Genomic DNA, 22,595 nt, shown 5'->3' on the forward strand with positions numbered 1-22,595 from the left:
TGCAAGCTATAAAGTCAGAATTGTGTGATATAAAGTCGCAATTGCGTGTTATAAAGTCAGAATTGCGAGACATAAACTCACAATTGCATGTTATAAAGTCACAATTGTGAGATATAAACACAATTGCGAGAAATAAACTTTTTTCATATAATTGTGATATATAAGCTCGCAATTGCGAGTTATAAAGCAAAGGAAATAAAGGAGTTATAAAGGAAAGAAAAAAATTACTCACTTTTTTCCTCAAAATTATGAGTTTATATCTCACAATTCTGACTTTATAACACGCAATTGCGACATTATATCACACAATTCTGAGATAAAAAGTTTTGGGGCCCAATTCTCCCCTTCCGACAATCCTATAAAGTCCTGATTATCTTGAAGGTTCTACATATTATCTTATCAAATTTTCCTGTGGTTTGAGGTGTGTTTCCTCTGAAATCTTCCTCTGAAAGTGACTGAATCTGCTCGGATGAACGTCGGGGTTGCACCAATCTCAATCTCTCGCAATTATCCACCATGTTGACTAACACGCATGCACTCTGTAAATTTGTCACGTGGAATGAAACGATACCCAATCAGAAAGCAAGCTGACAGAAGACAGAGGCATAACACGACTTAATCTAAACCTTTTTCGATTTTTCCCCGCAAATTTTCTGTAAAAAGCAGTCCAAACACTATTATCACCCCTTCTTACCTGTCATCTGCCATGTTTTTGATTTATTTTAGATTTAGATTTAGTTTTGCGATTTTGATTTAGTTCTCTTTTGAGGGAACTCGCGATGCGTCAATGACGCTTTGGGAACGCCCATGCGTGTTTGCGTCTGAAGCACATGTGTCAACTAGTCCAATGGCGAGAATGAAAGTAACGGGCGGGTGACGTCATGGACCAGGAAAGGAAAAAAGGACATCCGGCTAGAACCACGCTAGCTTTTGTGCCTCAGCAAGCGCTCAATGTCAAAACTGTCTGTCATATGTATTGTTGTCTGTCACAAAACCTTACAGCTCAATATTATATCTAAATGGTGTCCAAACAATCGTTCAAGTTGTGTGCTTCTCCCTGCCCTCGTTATCTTACAGGTGGGGATACACACAAATTTTGTGTGATGTGTTTGGGAGCGGAGCATGCTCTGTCAGCCTTCGAGGGGGTTGATTGTGAGCATTGTGAGAGGCTGCCGCTTTGCTCGTTCCGCTCTCGCTTGTCACTCTTTGAGGAGGGTGTTCAAATGAGCGTTCCCTGTGGCTCGGGCCCCAATACTGCTGGGTCAGCATGGAAGTTCTTGACAAGAGGATCGCAAATGGATCTCACAGCAGGGTTTGAGACGGGCCCTGCCCTTTCTTAGCCTTTACCCGTGGGATCCAGTGCTCTCTCTCCAAAATTGGAAGCCTGCCCCGCAGTTCCTTCCGCTATTGAATGGCCAGCCGAGAAACAAGACCGATCTGTCTCTCCGAGCCACAAAAGAGGCCGCTCGTGCTATTGGGCGGTCGATGGCAGCTAATGTGGCTTCGGAGAGGCACCTTTGGTTAAATTTGTCAGATATGAAAGATAAGCACAAATATTTTCTGTTGGACGCCCCGCTATCACCTCATGGTCTCTTGGGTGAAGCAGTCAACACCGTTGTAGACAAGTTTCAGGAGGCAAAAAAGCAAGCGGAGGCGTTCAAATGGTATCTCCCTCGCCATCAACAGGCCTCTGGGGCTGCTGGGCGTGAGCAGCCCCAGCCGTCAAGCTTACTTCCATGTCTCCATCCTTCTACAACACAGGAAGTTCCTATGGTTAAATTTTCGGGGGCAAAGCCTACCAGTATCGGGTTCTTCCATTCGGTCTAGCTCTATCACCCCACACGTTCACGAAATGCGTAGATGCAGCTCTAGCTCCGCTCAGACTGCAGGCATATGTATTCTGAACTACATAGACGACTGGCTTATCCTAGCAGAATCGGAACAATTAGCGGCTCGACATCGAGATGTCATTCTCACGCACATGAAGAAATTTGGGTTGAGATTGAATGCCAAGAAAAGTGTACTTTCTCCAGCACAGAGAACCACCTTTCTTGGTGTTGTGTGGGATTCAGTGACAATGAGGGCCGTGCTCTCGCCTGCTTGTGTCGCCTCGATCCTCACAGTTGTAAAAGAGATAAAGCTAGGCCAGTCACTCACTGTAAAACAGTTTCAAAGACAGTTGGGCCTGATGGCAGCCGCATCCAACGTTATACCGTTTGGCCTGCTGTACATGAGGCCCTTACATTGGTGGCTCAAGACCAAGGGGTTTTCCCCCAAGGGGTAACCCACTCTGTATGATCAAGATAACACAGTGCTGTCTCCATGTCTTGGTTATATGGAGGAAACCTTGGTTTCTATCCCAGGGTCCACTGTTAGGAGCTCTTTGCCATCGAGTTTTGCTCTCGACAGATGCTTCTCTCACGGGCTGGGGAGCGGTAATGGAAGGCCGCTCAGCTCAAGGTCTTTGGAGGAGTCATCATCTTTCGTGGCACATAAACTGCCTGGAGATAATGGCGGTCTTCAATGCGTTGAGACATTTCCTTTCAGACCTGAGGGGCCACCACGTGCTTGTTCGTTCAGACAACACATCGGTGGTCTCATATATAAATCATCAAGGGGGTCTGCATTCACGTCCACTATACAAACTGTCGCACCAGATTCTCTTGTGGACCACTAGGGAAGTTACTCTCCCTGGGAGCAGTTTATATTCCGGGACATCAGAATATAGGAGCAGACATCCTGTCAAGACAGGGGCTGAGGCCCGGGTAATGAAGGCTCCAGACCGAGGTGGTGGAGCACATTTGGAGAGTTTTTGGCCAGGCACAGGTGGATCTGTTAGCGTCTCAAGATACGACTCACAGTCCACTTTGGTTCTCTCTCACGCAACAAGCCCCATTGGGTCTGGACGCAATGGTGCAGATGTGGCCGAGGCTACGTCTGTACACTTTTCCACCGATCACTCTGCTCCCAGGAGTTCTGGAGAAGGTCCGCCTGGACGGAGAGAGTGTTGTGTCAGTAGCTCCATACTGGCCAAGCTGAGTGTGGTTTCAAACCTAATGTCCCTTCTCGACAGCCCTCCTCTGGAGCTGCTGGTCAGGAGGGACCTTCTATCTCAGGCGGGGGGAGCAATCCTCCATCCCTGTCAAGAAACATTCAACCTTTGGTACTGGCCTCTGAGGGGGCCCGACTCATAGATTCTGGTCTCTCAACCGAGGTTGTAGAGACCATATTTAACTCCAGAGCTCCATCCACGAGGAAGCTATCTGCCCTGAAATGGAAAGTTTTTACTACTTGAAGTAATTCACGACAATGGGAATCTGCAAGATCGTTTTGCTACAGGGTTATCTCCTTCCACACTGAAGGTCTATGTTGCGGCTACTGCTGCCTACCATGCCTCTTCAGGGGGGTTATCTATTGGAAAAGATCATCTTATTATACGTTTCCTTAGTGGAACCCTGAGGCTGAGGCCTGCATTGCTTACTAGAGTTCCAGCTTGGGATCTGGCTCTTGTTTTAGAGGTTTATATATCGCTCCCTTTGAGCCTCTTGATACTGTTTCAGAAAAGTTTTTGACCCTCAAAACTGTGTTCCTTCTAGCCATTTACTCACTAAGAACACTGTTAGAAAAATCTGTAGAAATTACAGTATTACTGGCAGCTACTTGCCAGTAACTTACTGTAGATTTAAATTGATGTTATTTACTGGCAACAATTTGTTCAAAATTAAATGAACATTAAACATTAACAAGTCTTTATCTTTACAGAATAAAACTAAAATAACATCCTCATGCAAAGCATTCTGGGAACCAAAATCTGAAGGAAAAAAAACAGAAAAAGGTTGATGAAGATTTCTGGTTCCCTGAATGCTTTGCATTAGATTGTTATTTTATAATTTTATTCTTTAAAGACAAAGACTTGTTAATGTTTAATATTCATTTAACTTTGAACAAACTGTTGCCAGTAAATAACATAAATTTAAATCTACAGTAAGTTACTGGCAAACAGCTGCAAAACTACAGCAAATTTTTTACAGTGAAGAGTTGGAGATCTTCAAGGCCCTTACGGTATCACTTTCGTGCCTTGAGTTTGCACCCGGGATGGTCAAAGCGTTCCTCTATCCCAAACCTGGATACATACCTAAAGTTCCAACAAATGTACCACGGCCTATTGTACTGCAGGCATTCTGTCCTCCTCCTTCATATAATGATGTAGACCAGGAGAAACTGAACCTCATCTGTCCAGTCAGAGCACTGGACACCTACATCCACAGAGCTGCCCAGTTTAGGAAATCTGATCAGTTACTGGTATGCTTTGGGCCTCCTAAAAAAGGCCTTCCGGTATCCAAGCAGACACTTAGCAAGTGGATAGTCGAGGCTTTCTCTCTTGCATATGAGGTTATGGGCCAGCCTTCACCTTTGGCCACTAAGCCCATTCTACTAGGGGTATGGCGGCCTCCAAGGCCCTAATTTCTGGGGTGTCTCTTCAAGAAATTTGTGATGCAGTTGGCTGGTCTTCGCCGCTTACGTTTGTCAGATTTTATGACTTAGACATGGATACCCCTGGGTTTAGAGTTCTCATGTCGTGACAGTTTCGACAGAATCGTCTTGTTCCCTACTCCAGGAACTAGGGTTACAGTCGTAACCTGAGACGTTTTAGTGATATTTTCCTATCTTGGTCACATCTCAGCATACCACACACTGAACAAAACTGTTAAATCTCTGATTTTTTTTTTATCGTCATGCTTGTGGTTTCTCACATTTGGAAAAACTGATTCTAGTGTGGGCCAGCCTTATAAGGGAGGCCTTGTATGTGTTCTCTGAAATTAGTTATCAGAATTAAAGCTTTACAATTGAGCTGGCTGGTGTGTTAGTCATTTAGAAACTCATGGAATTAAGACAACCTGCTTACTTGACAAAATGAAATACACTAATCGAAACACCAAACAAAAGTTAAACACTGCAAGTACATGCAGGTGCCAGATAGGATGTCAGTTCTCACGCTTCTGATGCCAGCCTTGAGTGTGGGAAGTGTTTTTGCATGTCCACACACAAGTCCAATTATCTCCTTATCGTGAGCACCTCCTCTACAGCCTCTTAGTTTTCCCTGGCCCACAGGTCACACTACATCTTGAGACATTTCCCGCACACCCTCACCTTACTTCAAGCCTTTTGACATACAGACACAAATACGCAAACACACACATACAAAGGTTTATAGAATACCAAAGAATTTGAAACACAAAACTGCCTGCGGGTGTTAAAATATACAGTCACACCCTTTGCTTACTAACTCTACAAATACATCAGTCTTCTTATGAGTTATTAAGTTTAACTGAATTAAAATGGAAATGCTGTCATCATTTACTCACCCTCATGTCGTTCTTTCTTCTGCTGAAATAAAAGAAGATATTTTGAAGAATGCTCTAACCAAACTGTTTTGGTACCATTGACTTCCATTGAATGGGGATAAAAACAAATTTCAAAATTAATTTTTCAAAAGAACATTTTATGACCATAATGTCTAGAAGATTCAATATTTTAGCTGCCGTATAAATGTGGCTTTTTCAACCCAATCTCATGAGAAAACGTAACTATGTTTTGGTGGTGAATTCATATGAATTCAAACAAATGAAATCCTACTGTTCTAGCAATTAAACTAATCATAAATGATAAAATGTTTATTGTTTCTTTTCACTGCTGTTAACCTTAGGAATGGCTCTTGGACATCCGGACAATACACTGGTACATCAACTAGTTTTTTAGCTTTTAGACTGGAGGACCTATAGTTTTTTGGATCCATTGCTACAGAAAGTTACTAAAACAACTAGCCCTTATTTTTCCAGTTTGAATCTCTGTTCCAATTGTCATTGCTAAATTGTGCAATACAGAAACTTTAAATCTAACCCAGCAGAGGTCTAATAGATGCAGTGCTTTCTCGTAAGGAGAATGACGATTACTCACATTGAAAGGCTCAACCGCACCTTACACAATAATAATAATAATAAAGAAAGTCCATTTTAAAGACAAGCCAGTCAGTGGCTATCTTGGTTCAACATCTCATATCTGCTTAAGTTGGGAAATACTGACACCGTTTATCAAAATTAGGTCCAGTGTGCGCATTCAAGAGCAAACAGTCAGGCAACGTTACAATTTACCCCATTCGTTTTTTTTGTTTTTTTTTTGGTCCATCCATACCCGTTTAATAACAATACATTAATTATCTGGTATTTCTCTTTGGAAGAACCATATGTAAGGAGGTTTTCTGAAAAAAAAAAAAAAAAAAAAAAAACTTTTCTGAAAAATATATATTTTAAATGTATTCTAAAAAAGTTAATCAATGTAAATGCATGTGACTGAAAGGACACTAAATGTGTCCTTCCATCATAACTGCTACTTATACACTGTCTGTCTTTTCCCTAACCGGCATTGGTCAAGATAAAATTTAGTTCACTCAGATGTGCTCAATACTGTATGTGATCTCGAGCAGGCTTACTACAAGCTTAAGTCATTCACAGTCTGAGAGTCTGGAGTTGATTCTGTCACATACATTGGAGCATAATTTTTCTCCCCCTGTCACTTTAAAAATCTGCTCTATTCCTCCTGTGGTTCACAGCTATAGAGCACAGGGACTTTCCATTTGTGTTCAGATAAAGTGAGAAAGTGAAAAAACTTTGTGTTGTGATTCATTACTGCATGTTCTAGCTTTGTATTGCAAAATTCAAAAAAAATTCAAAAAAAAAAAAGAAAAAAGATAGCAGCAGCCTATTTTCAGCCTAAGTCCACAGAGAGGCAATTAGGGCCTGACTACTTCTCACCTCTTAATGAAATTAGGACCTTTTCCCTTTTGAGCTTTGTTATTTTCATTCTTATAATATTGGTCAGTCAAAAACAAACTTTTTTTTTTTTTTTTTTTTTTACATTTATTTATTTAGGGGCAATATTTGAACCATGGTTTTTCAGAGGCATTTTAACTTGAGCATATAAAGCAGCACATCCTGCATTTATGTTAAGTACTTTAACTGAATCAGTTAATTAAAACTTATGATGTTACTGATGACATCAGTTACAGCTCTCTGCGTCTTTGTTTAACAACAGTCACTTGGTTGAACACTAAAGGCCAACTAGTGTCTGCAGAGGCACTAGTTCCTAAACTGGAGAGATATAAAATAGGATAAGATGTAATATAACTATGGTGGAATTTTTGCCCCAAAATTGTAAATGTTTGAAGCCATTGTCCAGGCTTATTTTTTTACCCTAACATTGGCTGATCCCTTTCTGAACATAAAAGACTGGCTCAGAACAAAATCAAAACAATACAAATGTATGGTGTCAAAACCCCAAACCTCAGTGACAGCATGCTGCATAATGTATGCAACTATTTCCGCTTTATCAATAACCATCGTCATCATGCAAATCAAACTGAGAAAAATCTGTCTACAAGGATAATATTTAGTATGTTACTACAGGAAGAGTTTCTGTACTAAAAGTCATTTCCTCATCAATAAAGCAAGCACAAAAAAGTGTAGCCTGATGACAAAAACTCCCATAATAATAATAATAATAATAATAAATAACTCTTCAAATACATTATCATAAATAAAACAACAATAATAAAAAAAAAATCTGTAGCCTAGCCTACTATGTGAAAAAAAAAAGAAAAAAGAAAAACCTTTATTTATTTACTTTAAATAAATTGGATTGGATCCCCCATAGGTGCAGTGTAGGCTTTAGATTAAATTTAAAAAGTCGATATTTGATTAGCCTATCTATATTTCGATGGTAACTAAAATCTTACTGTAATTGAAACAACAACATCGATCAGCTCTTTCGGTGCTGAGATTTTCCCGCTTACATGTTTTGAAATGCCCAACCGAGTTTAAAGGGTGGGCGTGTTTTTCCCACTGCCATTTCAGAAAGTTTGTCAAGTAAATGAATAGCTAAGGCTCCAGCTCGTGAAGTGGAGTGGCGGAAGGAGCCTCTGGATGAGAGCAGGGGAATGAAGCCTTGAATACATGATCTCATTCACTCAGCTGAGACTGCACGAGCAGCACCGGAGTTCGCGAGGACAAGCCACAAGTGCCATTTTTGGATCTATTCTTCATACTTACGTGATTTATTTCCTTTTCTTGAACAGACCAATGTTGGATATATGTTAAGCCTGCGTGGAATCCCACAACTATCCATAAGAAGGAATGCATCTTTTCCTCGTGAAACTAATTCTTCTGATATCACTCATTACTTTGACGCAAGGTAGGCTACGTTTCATTGGAAGATGCTTTCTTCGTTATCAGACAAGTAGCACATTTCTACACGATCTTACATTAGGATTAATATGATTACTAATCAATAGCCTAATTTAATTTCTGACATTTATTGTAAAATAAAACACCTTGTTCGAGAAGAAGTCACTTGTTGCGCACTGATGTCAGCACGCAGCCTCACTTATTTCAAACCACAGAAAGAGCAGGCATCATTAATCGTTTGATTTTCTGTAGACTAAAGTTTAACTTTATTACCTGTAACTGTATCACACATTATGGGGTTATCAAAATATTGTGGACTACGGCTGTTAACTTTTAACTAGTGTAACTTTACCGCAAATACATAATCTTTTTAGTAAACTCTGGATATTGTATTTTTCGTACGTCACTCGTAATGATATAAATTTGAACTGAGCTGTTTCTGAATATCTGTCGCTCCGCATATGGCGGTTCATAAGTAGTATTCGGTGCAAATATTGATCTAGCCTAGCGCACTTTGAGCACATTTTTAAGTTTCAACAGTTTTGCAGTTAGATGCTACCTAACGTGCATTTATGGCAAGCCGTTTGTATTCCCTGCTACTAACTGGGATATTTTATGTTAGTAGCCTATTTATTTTTAAATACTAAGTAATCCACCTTTTCAATTTCATTGGTAACTATTTCCTCCATGCTTATTCCAGTTGTGACAAGTATCAATTTAGTTGCTAACAAGTAGGCCGAGCCTACATATATTCATTACACAGCCTACTAATACTTAGCCTATTCCATTGATTTTAGTCACTATCCTAATGCTGTATATGACCAAAAAATAAATACAAAGCAATTTAACTAATACGATAAAAAATAGCATGAGTTGGTAATTGAACCTACTACTGGAAAAAGTAGTATAGTATCTAATGGATAGTTAGTGAAATAAAAAAATGATACTAGTCAATGTTGGATTGCTCAAAAGTAATTAAAAATAAGTATTTGGATATATGTACATTATACTAGTCACTTTGGATTGCTTAAAAATAATAAACAAATAAGTAATAGGATATGCAATAAGTACAAGTAACAAAAAATAAATTTTAGTTGGTTTTAAGCAATAAATGTTAACACAGCTTGCCATAGTACATTCCCCAGAACAGCTGCTGTCCAGTCCCTCTGTCCACAAACATCACTTTAAGGTGTTAGGATTCACACTTTCTTTCTGGATTCTATCCAGTATCTAACTCACTTTTGCACAGTTTGGAACCAAACTGACAAATCAAGAAAATGTAATAAATAGTATTAATAATTTAATATTGAAAAGCAAGCTTGCTTAATTCTAGTCTTTTTAAAATTAAGGATAATACTACTTTTGGAAATATGTAATAGATCGAGATGATATCAAATCATGCAACACTCAATAGAAATGTATTACCCTGTTTCTGTGTTTCCAGGCCTGGAATGTTCGGAAAAATGCCAAAATGATGGTACATGTGAACCTACTGCAGACGGGAGAGGAGAATGCAAGTGAGTAATTAGAACTCAATTACATAAAGCTGCTGCGTCTGAACCATATTGAAACCCTGAGGAAATTAATATGATGTTTTTGAATTGCACAAATCACTAATATGAGATTTTCTTTTGATCCGGTTCCAAAAGTTTTGAATGCCGATTACAAACAATTGCATGCCAAAACACATGCGATCAATTTGAATTCCAGCCTCGCAAACAAAAGCAAAGTGTGCTTCTCTCCTTGAAGAACATGGCCTCAGCTAATGAACGACATACACAACCTCTGATGAAGAGAGTCTAGGGCATCACCCCCCACACCCCCCTCCGGCTGGTCGTGAGTACGGGCCACTTCCCCAGCCCAAGTCTCGTAGACACCCGGAGCCCTAAATCTTATTTCGCTTTTCTTTTATGGAACGACAGCTTGGGTTTGCCAGAAGCCCGGTAATCATTGTTCTCCAGTCTAGATTAATTCTATGTGACTAATCTGTTTGAGGCTTCCCAGAATGCCTGAGTCCCCCCCCCTCTTCGCGCCCTGCCCCTGTTCGGGTGTTTTGTCCTATTTTGAATGCCCATTCACTCTCTGTGATTTACATTAGAAGGACAGATGGCAGTAGAGTGTAATTGGACTGGATGTTTTCATAATTGGTAGCATTGCACCAGTGAAAAATCATGAGCAAACAGATTGCCTCAGCGCGCATAGCATCACATAACTCTCCTTTCTGTACTGCACCCAAATGTACGCTCGCAAACAAACGCAATGGTGGACTGCTACTTTCTTCTGATTGTGTTGGTTGATTTTCTAATAGGGTTAACTTCTCTTTGTCCCTCTGTACTTTTTTACTTGCATTCAGCAGTGATGTGAATGAGGGATTGGGTTGCAAGCATTTGGCCAGGGCAGCATTGTCTTTCTCCGGCTATCAATGAGTTTATCAGGGTGGCTATGAAGGAGCACTATTTGAAATGGGATGGTGGCGGCTCTGTTTTTTGGCCTCCCTCAGTGGACTGCGAGCACATGGAGCCGCGCTGGCGGTGGGCCACATCTTAATTCTGTCTGGCAGCCTCCCTGCCTTAGTCGGGCCACAAAGCCACCATTGTGCCCTATCATACTCAGATTCCACTAATTAAACATGGAGATACAAACGAAGGCCGCTCTCCCGCTCAGGATGGCACGTTACTATGTCTAGTACCTTTTATCTATTGTTCAAATGCAACTGGTGGACAGACCGCTTGGGCCTCTAACATGTCTGACAAACATTGGCAAAAAGTGAGTTCAGAGCTCAGTTTGGGCCACACTGTCCCTCTAATCAAATGGATCCATTGTGAATGCCCTCAAATGCTTCGTGACATACTTTGCTCTTTTAGTAGACACACTGTAAATAGTGAAAAAGTGTAGAGGTTCCCTTAAAGGGGTAGTTCACCCCAAAACAAAAATGAAGTCAACATTTAGCCTACTCACCATGTCTCTCCAAACCTGTATGACTTTTCTTCTTCTGTAGAACATAAAAGAAGGTATTTTGAAATATGTCCATAAATGAAAGTCACTTGGGGACCAATTTGGTTTTGACTTTAATTAGTGGAACAAAAACATTAGTGTTATTATTCCTCAAAATATTTTCTTAAAAATAACTGAATGTAGTCATGTTGATTCAATAATATATAAAAAGAAAAAAACATTTCTACATTATATTACACATTAGTTCTTCTTCTTCTTAATAATAATACTATTATTCATATTTACGTATTAAATAATATTTACCTACATAAAAGTAGTTAATTGTCCCATAAGAGACAATTTATGTTACCTGACCAAATATGTTTACTGTGCTTGGGCTCCTGATACGCACTTGTTTTTATTGTGAAAATTGTTATTAGTTAATGCAGTTTTAATAAGTAAAAACAAACTGCACATGCTGAAAAAAGTTAAAATGTGCAGATTTATTTTATTTTTTAAATCTGACTCCTAAAAATTGCATCAATTGGTTTCATTTAGTCAGTCACATTAAACGTTTTTTTTTTTTTTTTTTTACTTGATTTACTTGAAATTTATTTAATTTAAATACAAAGTACATATTATTACCTGACAAACATTTTGTTACAGTGCAGTAATTGGCACTTCAAGAGTAAAATGTATGTATAGTTTAACTGCAGGTATATCATTTTAAATCAAGTGCTGTTCATCTAATCTTACTGTATATTGTTCTGGAAAAATATGTTGGATCTACTTGACATTCCATGCCAGGAATACCAAACACTCATATCTGGCACTCTGACAGGCTCGTAAAGGAGTGAGTGAGCCGTTATCTTTGACTCTTTGGCAAGGCCAGAAGTCCAACTGACAGTAATACAAACCAGCTTCCACATCTGAATTCCTTGTATGTATGAGGGACGGCAGATTTGAATCAAAAGGATTAGTGTTCGACAAGGAGATGAGAGATGCAAGACTGGAGGGAGATGAGTAAAAGTTCACATGCGAACTTCAGACCTTCCGACTCAGTCTTTGATGGTCGGGTGTTGATGTAATGTGCAAAAAAAGCTTACTGTCTTCCTTTTGGGTCCCCATAGAGTCATAAAGATTTGAATAAAGAGCTAAAGTGACTGATATAGGTGGGATACACATTGTTTTAACTCATCAATAACATATGATCAAAATGTTCATTTCACACTTGCGGCTTAGTTACATAATTGTAGTTTAGTTCTATTTTTGTAGTTTGGGATTATTACATTTTGTGTTACAGGATTAAGCTCTTCGCTCTGAAAAATATGTATTATAGAAGTCAACTTGCTATTTAGAAATTCTTATAAATGTAAAAAAAACAGCTGCTGAATAATTTTTATGGAAATGGTGATACATCAGGATTCTTTGATGAATGTAAAATTATAAATGTCTTTATTGTCAATTTTGATAAATTTAATGTGTCCTTTGGTGGATACAGTTATTATTTTTATCAACAAAATAAAAAGTTTCTAAGTTACAAGTTGCCAAAATTGTAATTTACACCCTGGGCCATGTTGTGTCTAATGAATTAAGCCAGAATGGCCATTAGTTCAGGACAGTTTTTCAATACAAGCTCTGTTTGCTTTCTAGAGATGAGTTCTTCTGAGTTCCTCACTGCATTTAGATACAGGAAATGGACACCAGTGCCAAAGAAAGAGAAGTTGTAGTCTCTTATCATGAAGATGCTGGGTGTCCCATTCTTGGCATGAGTTTAATGTCAGCATAATATCTCTACTAACCAAAATGACTTGTGTTGGCAAGTTGAAATCTGATTCTTCCTCATCTCTATCTGGAATTCAGCAAACTTTGATTGTACATTCTGTTATTGGTTGCTAGATTGTGTTCTGTATGTACAGCTGGCCAAGTACAAAAAAAAAAAAAAAGCAGCGAAACACACCAGGCATGTGTTGGTTTTCTTTGATGCTTTTGACCTGAGCCATCTGTCTGTGGAACACTGCATTACAAGTGATCAGTATCAAGGTAAATAATTCACCATGTACAATGGCTGCTACTTACAGCATAAAAGCCGCTAATGCCTGTGGTTTTGTCATTCATCCCTGGCAGTGGCAGATGTTTGAAAGTTTCTCACATTGTCACACTGTCAGAGGAATTGACGAGTATATTCTAATAAATAAATCCTCTTCCTGTTAAATCGTTCCACTCAACATGACTTCTAGTGCCATGAAGGACATCTGAAAACATTAACCTAGTCCCTGGCCTCATAAAATCACCAGGAGTAGCACTCATTAGAACAGAATTGGGTTCGTTAATGGCTGCTTCCTGTCCCTCACTGTCGTTCCCATAGGGTCCCTCAGTACAAGGGACAAATAAACACGGCGTAATGAACACTAAAATGTGGGCCTGCAGGATCAGGTCTCCTCCAGTGATTACAGAGAGAGTGCGAAGAGCCCCAGGCCATTGTTTCATAAAGAACAGACAAGACTCAAAGACTCCTCAGAGTTAAACTCCCCACTACAGGAAATTAGGGTTTAAAAGAAAGTAGATTTTGCGTTACTGTTGCATGGCTTAAGGGGACAAAACATGTGAGTGGTGCAGCCACCTCCCTAACAAAACATACAGGTAGACTCATCACACAAACAACTAATACTTGCTTATTGCCTGTAGGAATGTTCTGGGTTCATTCTAAATGCACATGTGAACGCCATCAGCGTTTCTCACAGGTTCGCGTTTAAAGTCTGTGTAGAGGGAATGGTGTCGTCTTAGCGGCCCCTAATTTAATAACAAATGATCGTTGCGACGGAAGCAAATCAATCAGAACTAACTTTAGATGGAAAATAACTTAACTCTGCTATAAAGCCAAAACAATCTCTGTTACCTTAAATTATACGCTTATCTCTGTGAAGCTGCTTTGAGACAATCTACATTGTTAAAAGCGCTATATAAATGAAGATGACTTGACTTGACTTGATTACAATTTAAGCATAATTTAGGCATAATTTGGACAACCACAGTAATGGTCATTTCAATTAGTTTATCAGTTTTTTTGTAATAAAACAATAGGGGGCATTAAACATTAAAATTCTCTCATGAAGATCTAAGGCAGACGAAAAAAAAACATTTATCCAAGAATTCATGTTAATGCTTTAACCTAAATACTAGATTATTTTTTTATTTTGTACCCTCAGGCTTTGTTTACATCCATTTAGGGTTGTCAGAAGTACCTGTACTTCTGATGGAAATTTGAAATGCGATACATCTTTGCAGAACCTGTAGTACCGAGTATATTGGGTATCCTCTTATAGGCGCTGCTTTCAAACACTCCCTTGTATCTGTGTAAGTGCTCAGTTAAGACTAAGGCTACATTCAGACTGTCAGTCCAAATCCGATTTTTGTCCATATCCGATTGAAATCCGATCAGATTTAGCAAGTGTGAACAGCATAAAATCACATGAAATGCGATTTTTTCAAATCCGTTTCAAGCTAAATTCATATGTGGTTTGAAATCGCATTTCTGGAAATCCGTTTCTGTCTGACCGCTCTGATCGGTTTATGTGACTTTCTCATGCCACGTAAAAACGTAAACTTCAGACATTGTTATAGGAAACATGCTGAAAGTTGCTGCCGAAAGTCGCGGCGGCTACACATTGTCATGTTGTAAAATTTAAATAAGACAACATCTCTTTTGCAAACCCCTCCATGTTGCGGTTGTTGTTGTATTTGCCGTATTCCTACCAACGCAACATCATTGCCATAGAAACTAATGCAGATATTCTGGAAAACTAAACAGCTGCATGGACACACAAATCGGATCTGAACAGTTGCGATACACAGTGTCGACGTCAATAATTTTAGATCAGATTTCAATCGTATACACAAATAATCGGATTTGAACTGACAGTGTGAACGTAGCCTGAGAGCATTAAAGGTTTCTATTTACAACATGTTTTTGAAGTGCTGATCATTGTAGCCAATAACAGAAATCTGTTGAGCGCATGAATGCAGTGACCAATCAGAACTTTTTGAATTATAGCGGTATCGTTTTTGCAGGAGTGTAGATCTCAGTGAGCAGGCGCTGTGATTGACAGCTTTATTGACTATAAAGGGAGCATTCTTTGCTCGCTTTCTGTTTATAACCCATATACGATTTGAATAAAAGTTTTGTTTTTCACGCAGCTCACTGCAAAGTTTCTGGATTTACAACTGTATTTAAAAGCGCGATTGAATCCGAAACTGCAATGATTGACAGTGATATAACCATAGCAACAGATGGGACAAAACAATCTGATTCTGTATGTCAAAATTAATTAATAATTAATATCAATGGTTATCAATAGAGCTTAACGTGTATTAAACCTGTAACATCCTTTAATTAGCCTACACTTGTAGCATGATATCCAAACAACACAATGCTGTTTTTAGACATTCATTCATTGTCTATTTACAGTGTGAACCATGGAAGGGCTTACAAGTTAGACTTTAACTTTTTTGTTGTGAGAGACGGACAGCCCCCTTCACTTTGTGACCTTTCAATGGCAGATGGCAGATTGGAGCGCAGTGGGTGGAAACCCCCTGTGTTTCATCTGGCTGAGGGTCAGGTGTCAACAAAACATCTGCTCTGGCCTGGGCGAGGATTGTAGCACTAGTAAAACACTGTTGCCATGGGCTACTGGTGGCCACAGAATGAATCCAATCATAGTGAAGGTAGAATAACAGTATGGGGTCATTCTCTGGTCACAGAATCAAACACGAACTAGGGTTGTTTACAGAATCTGTGATTTATTTTTATGGGCTTTTTCTGTCTTAGCTGAATGGAGATTTGCAAACGGAGAGATTTTCACCTAGGTTAAAAAGGATCCTGCAGTTTTAATATGCATAGTTGGAAAATATTTTCATCAAAATGCAGTGATTGTGTTTTATAGGAAACAAGCAAAACATCAACTAAAAAAACGAAGCGAAAGATCTTGTTTATTTCCTGTTTGGGGAAGAGATTTGACATGACACTTTTAGTCATCACATGTTATTTTAGCGATCATACACAACTATATGCTGTTGATTACCATTGAAAATAATTTTGATGTTTCAGTTTGTTAAAACAAATGAGAAAATCATTTAGAAGAGAAACTTTGATGGAGCAAGAAAATTGGCACTGACAAAAGGGGCTTTCACATAATTTGGCCTTTATTTACAACTAGTAAATAAGGGCTAAACAGACAGGGCCTCAATGCTTTTGTCCTCTTTAATGTATTTATTTTAGTAGGCTACTCTTTTGTGGCCTTATGCCACTTTAAGTAGCTTGATTGCTAATGTGACAAGCATTTGCCAAGTTAAAGAGCAAACTGGCAGGGTTTCCTTCTGAGGTCCTCAGTATACTCCCCTTAACCCCCTGAGGTCGACGGTATCGCCGGCGATACCAGCTCGCTTTTTTTTTTATCAGTGTAAAAGAAACTCATGAATACTCTGTTGACTTTGATTTTCCATGGGAGTTCTATACATCAATCGATTCTGTTAAATGTGTATTATTTTTGTGTATACTCACAATAAAAACATAGTGTTGTGCTTTTCGACAAATAAAGAAAAATAAACACGAAGCGAGTTCTGCCTTCTCTCTGTCCGTGTAGTCCATTCTGAAACGTGTCCGAAAATGAACCATAACTCAGTGAATACTTCTCACACATACACGTGATATATGTCTTTATGAAGCTTGAAATCTCTTCTTTTAAATGAAGTAATTTATATAAAAAACAAATATTCTCATCTTGTGAAATCTGTATTAAAAGAGAGCGATTCCAGTCGACCTAATTAGAGCTAATTCAAATGTAATGTGACTCCGCCCACGGAGAGCGCACGCTATTCAAACGCAAATGGCTGAGGTAATCCGCGCAATCCTGTGAACGCCCGCATCAGCTCGAGAAAACCAAAACACAAGTTTATTCAGAACATTACTTGCTTACACCGTCTTGCAGTGCTGTGAGGAATAATGAGGAATACGAGGAATACGAGCTGAGGAATACTAGTAAGTTTTTCCTTCTCGGGTTTCTGTTTATTGACGAATGAACGGCATGCGCTCTGTTTTTTCTCCATTATGGACGCGAGCTCTAAAAAAAAACACTAAAAGACTTTCAAACTTTCACAGAGACCTCAAAACAAAAAGTACAAATCCTTTCTTTAAAACGAATTTCGTTTTGTATCAATTGTATCTTAATTTTAATAATTTTTTCATTAACAACTTTCCTGGATTTAAAGTAAATAAGCCTATCGTCAACGAATGATGATGTTTTAGCAAACTGTATTGCTATACTGAGATGAGTAAAAATCGACTGAAATATGTTGAAATAAAATGTTGGCTATTTGTATAAGCAACGTAAACTGCAAATTAACATTTATATGCCCTAATATTTCATGAAAACAACTTTACAGTCAGGCGAAATATGAAAGACAACATTTTGTTTAGTAGATTTGGGTACAGTTTTTACTGTAGAATATACTGCCTCGTCAAATAAGCTTTTGTTTAGCAATTTCTATATATAAAATAGCCTAATATTTTTGTCAAAAATAAAGTCATCAACTAAGATGTTAGCTGTTCCAATGTTGGCTATATTCAAAGTAATGAATACATAGATAAAATGTAGGCCTATAATCTTTCTTTTTTTTTTACAAAGAAAGAGTACACTTGAAATATTGTTGAAATTGTAATTGTTGTAATTGTAACCTTTTTAATAAAATAGCACAACATATGTACAAGATAGATGTAAGCAAAATCTTAAATGGTCAAAATAAGTCTTCTTCTAAATATCTTTTGTCCAAGCATTGTGGCTCAGCCAGTTTCACACCTGTGTGAATGGCTCATCATTATGCAGAGTGGGTGGTAATTCAGGTGAAAACCACTCCTCGTTCACGCCCCCTCGCATATTGGCTTTCCAAGCAAAACCTGTTTTACATCAATTTAAATCAATGTATGGTTTTATGTGAACGATAAAGCAAGACTATTTTCACATAATTTTGAAGAAAAAACTATAGGCGACGACATCCATTGGTCAAAAGTCTTATTGACACATATTTACTATGTGTTTTGTGGCCTTATTTCAGAAATTTTAGTTTTTAGTTTTTTCAATATCCACGCATAAACATTATTCTCTCAAAAATTAAAACATGTACATACACGTGGCTCACATATTATGGTAGCCCTGTTTGTGCTTTATAGAGTGAATTTACACCTTTGCCATTAATATGTTTATAAGCAACTGAAAAAAGCACAAATGTCAGGGCATGTCAGAACATCTCAAGGGCCCAGAAAACCGCTCAGACTCCAGAGGGTTAATTCCCTAATGTGTGCTTTACTAGCAGGAGCCAGCGCTGACTAAGTGCCCTATGTATTTACCCCCTTCAGAAGCAGGACTGTTTGCCAGGACGGGCAGGTCTAGTAGACTTTCAAAGTTGGTGTGATTTTCCGCAGGGTGCCGTTAAGTGCGGCTGCCAGGACTCTCCATTGAGGAGTGCTGTCAGGGATGGGGACACAGAATGGGGTGAATTTCTAATGTAAACGGTTACATTCCAGCAAGGCCACAGACTCCTCCCCTCAGGCAATGCAAAAATCCTTTAAACCAGGTTCATATTCTTTCTTTCTGAAAGCTTGTGGGTCAAAGGTCTATCCATCATGGAATCCTACTAGACTTGTTTTGGGAAATTAAACTGAAGAAGAAACGAATTTGGGATTTTGGTGAGCTGGTACCAGACTGATGTGTACTAGGAGAGTTCTCTTCATTCCACACAACAGATAATATTGTATGTGCTAAGGTTTAATTCTAATAAAAAGTGTATTTAATGATTTATTACCATACTTGTTAGTAATAATTACTATATTTAAGGCAAGCATCAACAACTCCTGTCTGAACACCTTAAATAGTGTGGCTGTTATAATTGATGATTTTTGTCAAACATGATTAAACAGAAAAAACACCCTAGTAACAGCATAGCAACACACTAAAAACACTCAACCATTGCCCCGGCAACCACCAACAACACCCTAGCAACATGGAAGTGACTTTAGCATGGCCGCAACTCACACTTGTTCTAGGCAATGTACAAATCAAGTTCCTCTACTGCATCAAATTATTTTATGCAATAAATAATTACAGGTTGTTATATCGTCCATCCCAAATAATTTGCCAGTAGTTGGTCATTTTGAACTTACCAGTATCAGATGGTTAACTGTTATGTGATAGTAACCACTTTTGTCAGTGCCAATATCTACTAATAACTTTGTAAGTGGATAAAACACATTTTCTTTTTTCAAATATTTTTTATTTAATTTTTGAGTAAATATTGGGATACACCGATGCTGAGGCGTGTGATTCAGTAATGACCTCATCATCCAGATATACCAGGAACTGCTGAAGATAAGAAGGCAGAAGGTAGTGAAAGGCATACGTGGAGAAGTGCGACTACAGCTCTAGTCCAGCCAAGTAGGAAGGAAGTGAAGAGGAGGCTGGGAGATTAAAAAGGGAGGCCATGATTAGAACAAGAGGAATAGAGAGGTGACCGAAGGATTGGGATGGGATGGAAGGGAGGGGAAAGAAGAGGAGGTTTAACAGCTGAATGCTCACTCAGAGGGGTTAGAGGCACCCAGACTGCGGTCAGCTCCAGTGTGAATGGCGGCAGGAACAATGGGCCTTCTCATGGAGCCTGTCTGCTCTGCTCTGTGGTGGGCAAACCATTCAACTGCCTGCTGCCTCGGCCCTCTTATTCTCTTTGGGAAAGTGTGGGGGGAGTTTATGAGCAGGGAGTCGGGTGCGCTGTGACCAGCAGCTGCCGCTCCCTCATTAGCATGCGCACCTGCTCCCTGAGGCCTTTTTGGAAGGCCGACACAGGCCCTCATTGCATTATTCCAGCTCAGTACAGATCATAACTGCACACAGTGATGTGCTGTCTGGGTTAAATCAGCCTAATTTTTCTGTATTAGATCTCAATTCTTGTTGAAAAAAAGCTGTTATAATTTTTTTTTGTGATACAAGAGCTTGATAAGCTATGAAGACATACTGCAACTTTGAAAATGCTCCTTTAAACCAAGCTGACAACTAAGCTTGAACCCCCCCAAGCCCTTGCAAAAACATAAAAAACAAATCAAAAGTAAAGAAAAGAAAAGAAAATATTGGCATAGTCCTAATTAATTCTTTCAAATATGTTGCTGTTCTTATCTATTTAGCACCTATATTTTATTAACACATCTTATTGATCTTATTGTGAACAATTCATCCATGCATGCATGTTTCTTTTTGTTATTTTTTTTATCAAAATGTTAATCTTAACTCTCCTTTGGTGAACCAACAAACTAGTGACGTATGCAGGACTTCTCCAATCATTTAGTCCGCTTAAACCCACTCCTTTCCTACAATCAACTACAAGCTCACATTCACATCTGCCTTCATCTAAACAACAACCAATGATTATAATCAAGTTCTTTTTTGATGGCAAGAGAATGTCGGATATGGAAGAAAAGATCTGTCGCTACTTCCATATTTTATCACAACTTTAAGGGCACAGCAGCAAAATACAGACCGTTTAATTCTCAGGATCAGAGAGAGGTTGGGAAATGGTCATAAAACCTAATAAATGGACTGCAGTAAACAGAATTAAACAATAAAAATGTATGATATTACCCTTAACATATAATTGGATTTGAATTCATGATTATTTCTGCCTGTTTCACAGACCAGAAACCAATTCTCTACTAAGGAACTTCTACGACGTCAGGATTTATAACACTTATGTAACTTTAGAGAGTTTGTTGTTGTGTTGATTATGTATAAGATGTTTGTGTTGTTTGTGTAATATCGCAAAAACCTAAACAAATCTCCAGAAATGTGCCAGAGTGGCCATGGGACAATGAGAGGAAAGGTAGCATTGTGGGCAGCAGTGCAGTTCCCACAGCGCACTTAATGGTTTTGTCGTGCCTGGTTCTCAGTCCCCTGTGTTTTCTTTTCTTGGTTGAAGTTATTGGCCATCCTAATCCTGGGAGAGACACAGTAAAAACACTCACCCCACTGAGGGGGGCCCTGTTTGGATCAGAGAACAGTGCATTGGGAATGTGTTGAGATATTCCGGCTGCCCCCCGAGGCCAAAAACATGGCATAGGTATTCCAGAGGCTCTGGATGGCTTTAGCTTTTTGCAAAAGGTTATTTCAGCATAGTCATTTTCGAGGGAGGGCCCCTTTTTTGTCGCTGAGTAAAATCGGCAAAAGATTACTTTCAAGCCAACACAGGAAAAACCTGTTATGAAGTCTGTACGGCTCTTTTACAAAGTTTTCGCTGTGCCGTCTCCGTATTCCCAAGGCTCTGATTGATGCTGTGGAGACTCTCTACTGTAGAAGAATAGCAGGCATTGAGGTGGAGGAAGACAGCTTTGAAGTCCTGATAATGTTAGCCCTGGGTTCAAAGACCCTTGTATAGACACTGCCTTGTCTTTGGAGTGAATGAATTCAGATTCATTCAGAAAGGCTGAGGTGTTCGATTTTCTCCCTAAGAGCCGCTGATGGATGGCTGACTTTCATAAATCCATTTGAAACAGGATTAGACTTGAACCTTTTGAAGGATTAGAACTTTAAACATTCAGAAAAGCACTATCATTTTCCTTTCTTATACTTGTAAAACAGCCAGATATTTGATCTGAATTCATTTCTCACTTCAATACAATAAAAATGTACTTCTTACACTTTGGTTGCTGCTGTGTTTCACTGCTGTATACTGTTATGTATTTCTCAAGCATACATTATATGTAAGGATGCACAAAACTAAAATTCTGGCCAATACAGACGATAACCGATTGATGGCCATTATTAAAAATAATTTTGTCTAAATTATTTAAAAATTAACATCAATATTAATGCTACAACTACAAGTGAATTTAGGCACCATGACATTATAATGTACAGAATCAAAATTATACATTTTTAAACTTAAATTATTAACATTTTTACAGATCATCTTTAGGTGAGATTTAGGTGATGGAAAAAGTAATCTAAATAAGTGAAAATAACTGCAGCAATAATGAGCAAGCACAATTAAATATTCAACATTATCTAATTTTTGTAAACTAATATTTCCAATTCCACACCAGTAATTATATGACAGTTTACTGGTGGACTAAGTAAATAAAAGCCAGCGAAACTTCTGTGCTTCTTTTCTATTGTTTTTATATATAAACATGCACTAGATGTATGTGTTTGACTGTTGCACTCTAAAAGAAGTTCAGCTTTTAAAAACACCTCTTTAGTCCTTGCGTTTTTTCCATTCCACTACCCTGCATTTCAAGTTTTTAAACACAAAGACATACTTTGTTTAAATGGTCCCTTAAAGCTGACGTTAAAATGCTATCCCAGCATGCAACTAGTTGGAAGCTGT

General features: G+C 38.7%; 1 protein-coding gene across 2 annotated transcripts in view; it reads left to right on the forward strand.

Annotated features, from left to right (window-relative positions):
• Positions 1–7,959: 7,959 nt before the first annotated feature.
• The window catches only part of LOC308691701 (neurogenic locus notch homolog protein 1-like), a 48,864-nt gene continuing 34,228 nt past the window's right edge, over positions 7,960–22,595 (forward strand). The window contains exons 1-2 of one of the 2 annotated variants that reach the window (XM_081367196.1): positions 7,960–8,247; positions 9,685–9,757. In XM_081367196.1, the coding sequence (XP_081223322.1) occupies positions 8,190–8,247; positions 9,685–9,757 (131 nt within the window). In that variant the 5' untranslated portion in view covers positions 7,960–8,189. The remainder of the gene's footprint in view (positions 8,248–9,684; positions 9,758–22,595) is intronic. The other variant, XM_081367197.1, reaches the window with a different exon arrangement.

This window comes from Scardinius erythrophthalmus (genome assembly GCF_964197995.2).
Source record: "Scardinius erythrophthalmus genome assembly, chromosome: 5".
NCBI lineage: Eukaryota > Metazoa > Chordata > Actinopteri > Cypriniformes > Leuciscidae > Scardinius > Scardinius erythrophthalmus.